Here is an 11,269-nt window from a genome sequence, read left to right as displayed (position 1 = left end):
AGTTAAGAGTCAATACTGGTCATTTTAGTTCTGCCTTATCATTTGAAAACAATTTTTATGATTTTGGAAAGTTACTTATTGACTGACTCTTACTTTCTTCATTTTTAATATAAAGGTGTTAATTCAATAATTTTCAAAATGCTTTTTGTTCTCATATTCAATAACTGTATGGTATGGGATTTATTATTATTATTATCATTCTATTCACTACTAGAAGGTCTCAATTAAATTCCTTGAAGAACACACAAAGTAGGTGACAATTATGGGCAGCTGTATGGCACTGGTAGAATAACTCTTATCCTCAGAGTTCACCCCCACCACACTCTTCTTCACCTCCCTCAACGTCAGTCCCCTTGGGTTCCATCTACAGGACTTACCTAAGCAGGTCACGGCCACATCTTCCTTGTGGTTGCAGTCGTGATGCCCCCAGAACCTGTGCCGACACTGCTCCAGGGACTGCTCCTTCCCTGAGCAATGAACATCATCTAGCCAGATGCGGCCAGCTCCAAGGCCAAAGTTTCTCCGGGCTTTGGCAGATAGAAAGATTGACTCCCCACAGCCCAGTTGCTTGCATACCACCTGTTCCTCCTTTTCTCCCCAGCCATCATCACAGACAGAGCCCCATTCGCCCTTGTGCAGCACCTCCAGTCTCCCAGAGCAGCGGGTGTCTCCTCCTACCAGCCTCAAGTCAAAGGGATCTGCAGGGTCAGGGGATGGAGAGAGGCATGGAAAGAAGAAAAAATAACATCATCTACATCCTCATTCAAATCCCATCAGCACTTTTGAAACTCTTTACCTGTGTTTCTGTGATTATATGATTAGTTTCTGTGATTATAGCCCTTGCTCTAGGTTCCAATCCATGTGGCCCAGGACCATTTTCTTAACTAAGATCTTTTCACTTTCCCATTTATTTTATAAAAGTCTAATATTTATGAATGACTTTCTAGTCGTTTTTTAAAATTGGAGACTTCAACAAGTACATGGAATGGTGTGTCCTTTTCCTATTATATAGAATTCAATATAATAATAGTTCATATTAATACATTGCTTAATATCATTTAAAGCATTTTCATATACAAAGATAAGTATCATTATCTCCATTTTAAAAACAAGACAATTGATAAGCAGCACACTTAAATAACTTTGCCATGGTTATGTGATGCATGAGTAGTTCTCTGTAAACATTGGTTGAATAGAATTCCATTTAATCAAATTCATGAATGAACCTAGTCGCTGGACTTATAGGCATTACCTTCGCATTCGACCCATGTGTCCTCATCATGGGTGCAGTTATTGTTCCCCCAGAGCCCAGAAGGGCAATCATGAAGGTTTCCTTCTTGTCCTGAGCATGACACCTCGCTCAGCCAGATGGGCCCTTGGCCCTGTGTATCCTTGTTGCAGCATCTTTGGGTCAGTGTGGCCCTCCCACACCCCAGCTGCCGGCACACCACCTTCGCGGCTGAGAGATTCCAGCCTGCTTTGCACACGGTGCCCCATTGCTCTCGGTGCTTCACCTCCACTCGCCCTTTGCAGCGACCAGGGCCACCAACCAGCCGCACAGTCTCTGGAACTATGGGAAAAGAAAGATGAAGCGTCTGCTCTTTGTAAGAACACATCCTTCCCAGAAAAGGGGGCTCCTAACACTGAATTTTTCTAAGAAATAAGAATGAGACCTCAGCATCAGGGCGCAAGCATTTAGTGATTGTTTCTCTGATAACAAACTGTGAGGTAACAAAGAGAAGACATGAACTAGTCCCTTAGCCAAATCACAGTCTAATGGAGGAGGAGATAGACACAGAGACAGAAATTATTAATACATAGAAAGCAAATATATGAATGGAGCAAAGGAATACAACAACAATTATATATATATATTCACATATATATGTATGTATGTGTATATAGATAGATAGATAGATATACACACAGTTGTTGTGTGTTGGTTTCCTATGAGTGTCTCCTGTCTACCTAGCTAGATGGTGGACTCCTTGAGAACTGAAAAAGCATGCATTATACTTTGGGAGCTCATTTCTTCCCCATAACTCCACCTGAGCTCTAGATGCAAATGTTTAGTGGTTGTTGGATTTGTGCATGTTTGTGTGTGTGAAGAAGAGAAACAGGTTCTCATATAGATTGAAACTAAGAGAAAATCATTAGCTCAAACAAGGATGAGTAGCAATTCTACCTGAGGATAATGTTTGTCTCCAGTGTCCACAATTGAGGAAGTGTAAGATGTGAAGGACAAGAAGCCAATTAGCCATTAGTTCATGGTGGAGAATAAGAACAAAGAGTGGTCATGTGGGGTGTGGGCAGCTGGCAGATAGTCCTCGAGCCCTGCCATACTCACTTTCACACATAGCCCCTGCATCTTCATTGTGGGAGCAATCAAAAACATCTTCCTCTTGCTCACAATGAATCAGTTTACTTTCCATCCCACTGCAGCTGACCGCTTGGATGAGGACTTTTTGGTCTTTTTCTGCCAATGGCTTATATAAAGTACCACTGGGTGTCCCTGTGGCTGCTCCACAGCCCAGCTCCCGGCACACCACTTCCACATCTTTCATGCCCCAGCCGTCATCACACACGGTGCCCCACTGGCCGTCCCGTTCCACTTCCACCCGCCCTTCACAGCGATGGCGACCTCCCACCAGTCGCGTTCTGGATGAAGACTCTGCAAAGAAATGAGATATTGGCTGGAGATCTGGGAGGAGCCCAGAGAGTACTCAGGCATGTATGCAGTCTTCTTAGAACTCTTCCACCACTTCCAGTGCATGGAAAATTGAGGGATGAGAAAGGAGGGGCCAAAAGGGAAGAGGAGCTTCAGGACTCCATCTCTGAGTTCTAGCCCTGCTACACTCTTAATTGTACCCTACCAAGAAACTCCACTTCAAGACACCTAGATATGACTGCTAGTTTTTGAAAACCAGCAGTCTTATCTAGGTGTTTGAAGATTAAGAGAAAGAGGTTGGTTGAACATCCAGCAGAGTTTTTAGAATCTCTGGTGGTCAGGATAAGAAGGACCTATAGAGATCATCAAGTCTACCCCACCATTTCACTGATGAAGAAAATGATCCTCGTGAAATTCAAGGTCATATGGTCACACTGTCAAATAGTGGAAAACCCAGGTCAGAACAGGAGTATAGAGATGATATCTGTTTTTGTCCTTTCTTCCTCATGACTCTTTCTTCCCCCATGGCAGCTAGATTGAGGCAAGGTGTCTGGATATAACTTGGGCTGAGCAACCTAACTCTCTCTCCCAGTATCAATGATCCACCACCACTCATCCTTGCTACTTCTATGACATTTTCCCATGTCCAAGAACCCAGCTCAGAAGAAATACAGAGAATACTGAGCAAAGGAAGAATCAGAGTCTCAGGGCCCCAAAACTGAGTCTAGAGGATTCTAGGGGTTGGGAGTAGGAGATAGGCTTCACAGAGCCTCCAGATAATTTCTGAGGAATCCAGGATGTGTTTCTGCTTCTTGACTACAACTGTGAGGTAGAAAAGACTAATAGAAATTCTTTCCCTTCTACTAAGACTTAGACATGGAGTAGAGATGGTTGTGTAGGGAGCCCAGGGAAGAGCCCATCAGGAAATAAACTTCTGGATACCACATTCCAGGTATTGTTTTATGAACTCAGAGAATAGTGATGACAAGATAGTTAGCATTGTTGCCCTCAAAGAGATTATATTTAATAGGCTTGAGGCAATCCCGCCAAGTCCTCTCAGCCCCAGAGTGATAGAGTGAGAAAAAAACCTAAATTTGCCATGCATCCATGGAGAGGTCTGTTGAACCTGGAGGGGCCACATTCAGACTGGTGGTCTGTGATCTATTAGAATATGAACAGTATAACATGTGACAACATGGGCCACATGGAATGACCCAGATCCCTGCAAAAATGGAATACAATTTCTCAGGACAAGGTTTTCCACTGCCTACCTTGTCTCAACTCTGCATAAACTCCCTAGAACTTGGCATCAACCCCAGAAGAAGCTGTTGAGTGAAAAAAGTCTGACATGATTTTAAATCACACTGGGAAGTTTATGTTTGGTTTGTTCATTTGTTTTTGTTCTTCTCCTTTTCTTCCATAATTTCTTGAGGGAAGCAATATGAAGAATGGAGGTTAGAGATAGAAATTAAAATAAAACTATAAAAACTAAGAAAAGTCTCCATTTTTACACACCAAAGTTTAAGGCATGTATATCTGAGTACAAATATAATTCAAGAAGAGTCATCTAGAAATAACTTTTGGGTCATTGTAACTAAGATTAGAGCTTGGATAGGCATTACTGTGTACTCCAGCAAATATTAGCTATCAGAATCATGCATATGTTATTTCATTTTATTTTGAATGATAAAACTCTGGTTTTAAATAAGTGTTCATTTTCATGAAGTGGAGGACTAGAACACCCCCTAAGAAAGAAGAAATATGTTTTTAAAAAGAGACAGAGAGACAGTGAGAGAGAGAGAGGAACACAGAATAAGTATAAAAGAAATCCAGCTTGAGGGAGAGAAGGTCTGAGAAAAGACTTGAAAGCTAGAGAGAAGAACAGAGGGGCTCATCAGGGCAGTGTGTCCTAGGCAGTGTGTTAGCTTACTTTATTAGCTGAGGTCTTGAAAGAGGGACCCAGGGGTGGAGGAGAAACATCTTAGGATGTGAGAAGGCTATAAAGAGAGCAGGTGTCTCCCGGCACTTGCAGTAAGGGATAGCCCTGGAGGTCAGAGAAGAAAGACCAAGTAATCTGAGTATTGGACTGAGACCCAGAAGCAGCACTCCTTTAAGGAATCAAACTGCATCTATCAGGGTGTAAAATCCTCCACATTCATAGAGGAGTTTGTAGTTGCCCCTCTCTGGCAAAGCCTCTACTATCAAGAGAAAGACTAGGCTGAAGGGATAATGTCAAAGAAACTCATAATCCACAGCCATTCCCCTTGATTTTGGACCATCAGAGCCTTCCTCTCCCACAGACTAATTCTCTCTGTGTAGCCCCTTTCTCTCCTCAGTTGAGCTGTTTGTGCTCCGCCCAAAGACTCCTCACAGAAATGGCCAGTGGTGACTGAAATCCAACCTGCACTTTGCTGGTGAAGCCATATGCTGCACAGAAGCTGATGCATTTCTAGTTCAATGGTACCATTAAAGCTAGCAGAGAGAACTGGAAATGGTAGAATTCAGCAGGGCAAAAGGAAGTTTGTTTCCCAGGGGGTGAGGTGTCTTCTGAGCCTGAAACAAAGCCATCTGCTACTTAGATGTGGCCGAGAGCCTTGGGTCACAGAAGCCAAGTGGAGAGGAATCCCTTTGCAAGATAAACCACCCAACTTTTTTCTTATGTGGAAATCTACCCACATAAGACTGAGTGGGTGGGTTGGGAAACCAGAAAGGAAATCTACTTGGGCTTTTTTGAACCAGAGGCTCTCTCCATGGCCCAGAGAAGTTTCAGAATTTCCACTCTCCAGAGCTTAAAGTCCTCCCTCTTAGGAACCCAAAAATCTTACCTGAGAGGCCAAGTCCAGTACAAAAGGCTGAGGAAAAAAGATAGAAGTGAATGAGATCATGTAGTCAATTTCCAAGGCTTTGTTCAAAAATGCAACTCTCTAGAAAGCCTTTGCCAAACTTTGTGGGACAGTTAGGGTGGTAAATACACAGCCTCCAAAGTTAGTCCTTGTTGGGACCTTTTCTTCCTGGAATGACCAGTCTCAAAGGACACATGGGCACTGACTAGGAACCACAAAACCAGTTCTACCATAGCTAACTGACCCATCATGTTCCCTTAACATCTGATGTTGGCCCTACCCCAGGCATGGATGATTTTGGTTTTCTATTCTAGTCAATTAGACTGATTGGTGATTACCACCTAAAGTAAAAGTGTGGTGATGCAGCATCTGGGCTCAAAAGGAAAGCATGCTAGAGGTCTCTGGGCAGACACACTCGTTGGGGAAGATAAAAATGTCATAGGAAACAGCACAGAGCATAGGGAAAAATCGCAGGATATGTCTGTGTTCACTGACACTGCATTTAGACCAGGGTCAGCAAACTTCTTCTGTAAAGGGACAGACTGTAAATATTTTAGGCTTTGTGGGCCATATAGTCTGTTTTAACTACTCGACTCTGTCATTGTAGCATTAGTGCAGCCATATATATATAAATGAATGAGCATGGCCGTGTTCCAATAAACCTTTATTTATGGACAACGAAATTGACATATTTTCATGTGTCACAAAATAGTATTCTTCTTTTGATTTTTTTCCACCATTTAAAAATGTAAAGTCCGTTCTTAGTTTGCAGGCTGTAGTTTGCTGAACCCTGATTAATAGGTCAGAAAGCAGTTCTACATTGAGTTCCAAACTTCCAGGTTTAAGCACCAGCACATCTCTGGACCACCAGAGTTTCTTCCTACAGGATATCTACATGATCAGACTCTTCTATTCATTAGGCTCCCTCCTAATGCTGTAGAGAGAGTCCTGAAACCTGTTGCGTGTCAGTGGCCTTTGAACTGCAGAACTCATCATTCCCAACCCCCGCCTGCCATCCCATCTTATAGGATCTTTCTGAAGGAGTTAATATCTTTGGACTTCCAGCCTAGAGCTTTTTAGGTAAATCTATGTATTTCATTGGCTTGTCCTGGAATATTTTCTTCCAAATACTTGCTTTCCAAATAATTTCTTAATAACCCCATGTCCTTAGTTTTCAGGATATGGCCACTCCCAGACTCAACGAGACCTTGTGTGCAATTGTCTAAAACTCAAAATTATATTATACGTAACACCCTACATGTCTAATAAAGAACACAAAACATGTGTACATGCAAAGGAAACTGAATGTGATGAACCGGATATGTAGGTGTGAAAGTGACATAGCCCAAAAGTGACTTGAATACTCTGTAGCAGGGTGGATGACTATGGGTGTCACAGGTGAGGAAAGCTTCATGAAGGAGGTGTGACTGAAGGTAAGTGTGAGAAATTCAACAGCACCTTCATAATGGGTGGGACTATCTGTTAGGTGATATAAGGGGTATATAGATGTTTAAGCATGTGGCCAGCACCCTGCATAGAGCACACAAGTGTCCAACTGAGAAACCAGTGTGGGCTTCAGTGATGTACTGGATCAACAAGATAATTAAAATGGATGTGATTGATTAGGGAAGGGACCTAGCAGGCACTGTTATCTTGTGAAAACGTGCCTAACAAACGTCTGAGGAACATACCATTATCTTTATTTCATAGATGAGAATGAGATTTCAGAGAGATACAGTAACTTTAAAATTCAGACAGCTAAGAAATCAAAGAGCAAGGATTGAAACTCAGATCTCTTTGATTCCAAAATCCCCATTTACTCTAAATTAATCTAAGCAATAAGAAACTGGGAAAAACTAGGGAAACATTATATGAAACACATTTGATAAATGAAACACAATATGATAAATGAAAGTTGTTTGTCCTGCAGTTCTACTTCCTTTTCTTGCTTTATCTGCTGCTAACCTTGGTCCATTTATTTGTCTTTTTATAAATAGTGCATTTAGGAAAATTTATGTACAAATTTGTTAGTGCAAATATAGGGAAATAGGAAATTTTCTGGTAATCAAGGTGGATTATAAATTGGGTATAGATTAAGTGGCTTTGGGGATTTAGAATAATTGCCAGGTATAGAGAAAGGAGGAGAGCAAGGAAGAACCTTTCCTTGAATGATACCTAGATCTGCACCAGATGGGCAAGGAGAGGATTGCCCCAATCAAAGTTCCAGAGTATTCTGAAGCCTAGACCAAAAGGAGCAGAAGTACTCACCAAGGATCAAGAAGAATAGCAAAGCCATGACCCAGGTAGCTGGAGATGGTGAGCTGAATCGTAAGGCTGGCAGGAAGCCCCAGAACAGCAATAGTCAGCTTTGGTTGCAAGTGTGCTGGGAGGAAGGAAGGAGGAGGGTCCTGCCTGCAGCAGAGGCTTTATCAGATGACCAGAAACCAATGGGCTCAGGGGGCAGAACTGATAGAGCTGGACTTGCTCAATTCAGCATGTCCCCAGAGGAAGGGAGGTGGCCGGAACTGGCAGAAAGATGCTGAAAACCAAAGAAAACAAACAAAATATTCCCAAGCTGTTATGATTTGGTTCAGCTGTAATCCCAGCTCCATCAGTCTCTGCTTCAGTCCCTTCACTATGTAAACAGGGGAAACAACTCCCATAAGGAAAGGCAAGTACCAAGAATGGGGTCACTTCACATTAGAATATCAAGCAATGCTTGTCCCCCATGTATGGTGTGTGTGGGGGGGGCAATAGGCCAATTTCAATTCTCTCCTTCCAGGTGGAAGTGACTAGAAAATATAGAAGCCAGAGATCACAGAACAACTCCAGAGTTGCCCTTGTGGGCACCATGATCCAGAGTCAAGATGGTAATCCAGAGTCAAGGTGTCAGTCTCTGCAAATAGGGCTGGATTCATTTCCTTCAAACCAGCTTTTCCAGTGCTAAGCAGAGGGCCTAGGACTTGGATCTGCTTTTCTTCTATGCTTGTCCTCATTGATGCCCATCTTTGGAAGTTGAAGGGAAACAGGTCCTTATGGTAATGAAATCAAGTCGTTCTTAAGTCTAAGATATGGTGGGCAGGGATTGAGTAGCAAGACCCTCAGTATTCCCAGGTCCCCCTGCCTTGCTATTAAGTATAGCTTTTTTGTTTTTGTTTTTGTTTTTGCGGTACGCGGGCCTCTCACTGTTGTGGCCTCTCCCATTGCGGAGCACAGGCTCCGGACGTGCAGGCTCAGTGGCCATGGCTCACGGGCCTAGCTGCTCCGCGGCATGTGGGATCTTCCCAGACCAGGTCACAAACCCGTGTCCCCTGCATCAGCAGGCAAACTCTCAACCACTGTGCCACCAGGGAAGCCCTTAAGTGTAGCTTTTCTTCAAGAGCTATTCAACTCTAGACTACTCAAGAACTCAACTACATATGCTAACATCACTCCCTACTATTTCAAACAGGGTAATTTTGTCTCTCTAATGAAACATCTTAGCTTCTTTGTAATATTTAGATCACTCTATACAAAGATTGGTTCATTATAGGTATTTATTTTTAATCCTGTTCTTCTTCCTATAATTTCCATATTATTATATTCAGTAGAAAGTTTTTAGCTGCCATGTGTGTTAGGTGAATGCGATGGGTCAAGGGAGTACACTGATGAATAAGGGAGAGTTTGGTGCTGCAAAATGATATGGTCTAGTAATTGTAATAGCACGTAAAAACAGCTGTAAGAGAGGAAAGTATAAGAAACTTTGGGAACACAGTGGAGGAAATGGTCACCTTGACTTGGTGCAAATAATAGACTTTAGAGAGATGATGACACTTGAACAGGAATTAAAGGATGAGTAGCATGGAGAATCAGAATGGGAAAAGACTTTGCTGTGCATATGCAGACAAATGAAACAGTATTACCTATTTAAGCAATGACAGGTAGTTTGAAATGGCTGGTCACAGCCTGCTTGGTGGTCAGGTGTCAGGAGATATTGGTGTTGAAATGTGAAGACTATGTGATATGAAGGTATCAATAGGATCCAGATGATGGAGAGTCCATTATAAATGTTTTGTAAATGCTAATTACTCACATTCCACCCTCTGCAGATTCTGAAATGTTGTAGTAAGAGACACAGAATTCAGAAAAGGCTCAAAACATCAGCTTTATTTTGAGGAATCTAGATTAGTTTGCAACTGGGATCCAAGATCCTATGTTTTTACCTTCAGCCTTCAGAAGTCAGACCTGCCCTACTGAGTTTACCCGTGGAGGAGAAAAGACTTCATGTGGCCTGTGGGCAGACAAATCCACCAGAGAGCTCAGGCTTCAAGATTGAGATATATTTCTCTACATATAATGTAGAAGATTAAGTGAAAGAAAAGGAGAGAAAAATATAAAGACAAAAGCTTTCTCCCAACTATAGTATTTTATTAACAGAGTCAAGAACATGAAGAAAGGAAAATGAAGCTTTTTCAATCAGAAAGAGCATTATGCTAAGGGAACAAAAAAACCATTGAAGGATGGTATGCATTTTAGAGCATGCATTCTGACTGCAGCCTGAAGGAGGAATTAGAATGGGGGAAGTCTGGAGTCAGGGAGATTCATGAAGAGACCGCTGCACCAGTCCAGAGAGAGCAAAAGAGAGTCTAAACTGTCAGGGTGCCAAAGGGTGTCCAGGGGAGGGGATGGATATGAGAGAGAATTAATTGTAGAATCTATAAGAAGACTTTGCTCTTTGGATGTGACCATAAGGAGTAAGTAGTCATTTAAGATGATTCCCAGATTTCTGGAAGGAAAAAATGTGACAGAAGGTGAAAATAAAAATAAATGTCAGCTACGGTAGGTAGAAAATAGGGCACTACACCTCATAGTGTTTTGGGGGTGAAATGGAGGATAAGTTGCTTAACAAGAGCCAGGGAGTCTGGATTGGAGAGGAAGCTTCTGAAAAATGGTAAGGGTCTGAAATAATCACTGAGAGGGAAGGAGACCCTGGATAAAGACAAGCACTGGATTGAAAACCTGCATTTGCTAAGCGGCACCAATGTGCCCTGTCAAGCTACAATCAAGAGGTCAGTGTGAGATTATCAGCCTGACCGATTCAAAGTTGGAGCCTTGTAAGAAAAGTGTGTTGGGAGCCTGACAGAGTCAGGGAGTTTGAGATGAGAAAGCAACTCAAGTGGCTGGCAAGACTTAGAGATCAGGAAATGGGTTGATAAAAAGTGAAAACAGAAATAAGTGGTAGGAAAGAGGATCTTACTGAGGAAGGGCTGGGGAAAAGGAAAGTGATAGAAAGTTCAAGTGATGGAAAGTTGTTCAGAGATTTCGAGAGGAGTGGTTAGGGTTTTAGAGGAGAAGCAGTTCTGGGCAATGACAAGTCCCAAGTCAGGGAACTGAAAAAGAATGAAGGTAGAAGTTTCAGAAGCTGAGAAGTTTAGGGAATTGAGAAGGGGCTATCAGTAGGAGGCTTATCCAGGTGAAGAAGATGGGGTGGGATGCAGGGAGTGGTAAGCCCAAAGCAGTGTGGGTAAGCCCAAAGCAGTAGATAATTGTCCGAAGAACATCAGTATATAACACACATAAGAACATAGAAGAACCTCTCTGGGATACTGTAATGAAGGATGAGCTACATGCTCTGCTGGTTTAGCATCAAGGTGAAATCCCTCTGACAAATAACTGAATACGTCAATTATTAGTGGTCTCTGTGAGAATAGGAAACCATCTGAGTTGTTCCCCTTGCATTCCCAGTGTTTGACATGGAATAAATGATTGTTGACTCTGT

General features: G+C 42.4%; 1 protein-coding gene across 1 annotated transcript; it reads right to left on the bottom strand.

Annotated features, from left to right (window-relative positions):
• Nucleotides 1-210: 210 nt before the first annotated feature.
• On the bottom strand, nucleotides 211-7,807 carry CD5L (CD5 molecule like; the record flags this gene model as incomplete). Its single annotated transcript, XM_082858585.1, has 5 exons — nucleotides 211-698; nucleotides 1,253-1,570; nucleotides 2,348-2,671; nucleotides 5,494-5,520; nucleotides 7,780-7,807. The coding sequence occupies 5 exons, from the start codon at nucleotides 7,805-7,807 to the stop codon at nucleotides 211-213; spliced, it is 1,185 nt and encodes a 394-aa protein (XP_082714711.1).
• Between the last annotated feature and the right edge of the window lie 3,462 nt (nucleotides 7,808-11,269).

Source organism: Leucopleurus acutus, assembly GCF_964270905.1.
Source record: "Leucopleurus acutus genome assembly, chromosome: 2".
Taxonomy (NCBI): domain Eukaryota; kingdom Metazoa; phylum Chordata; class Mammalia; order Artiodactyla; family Delphinidae; genus Leucopleurus; species Leucopleurus acutus.
The sequence above is the reverse complement of the archived record's forward strand: the minus strand, read 5'-3'. Positions and strand labels throughout refer to the sequence as shown.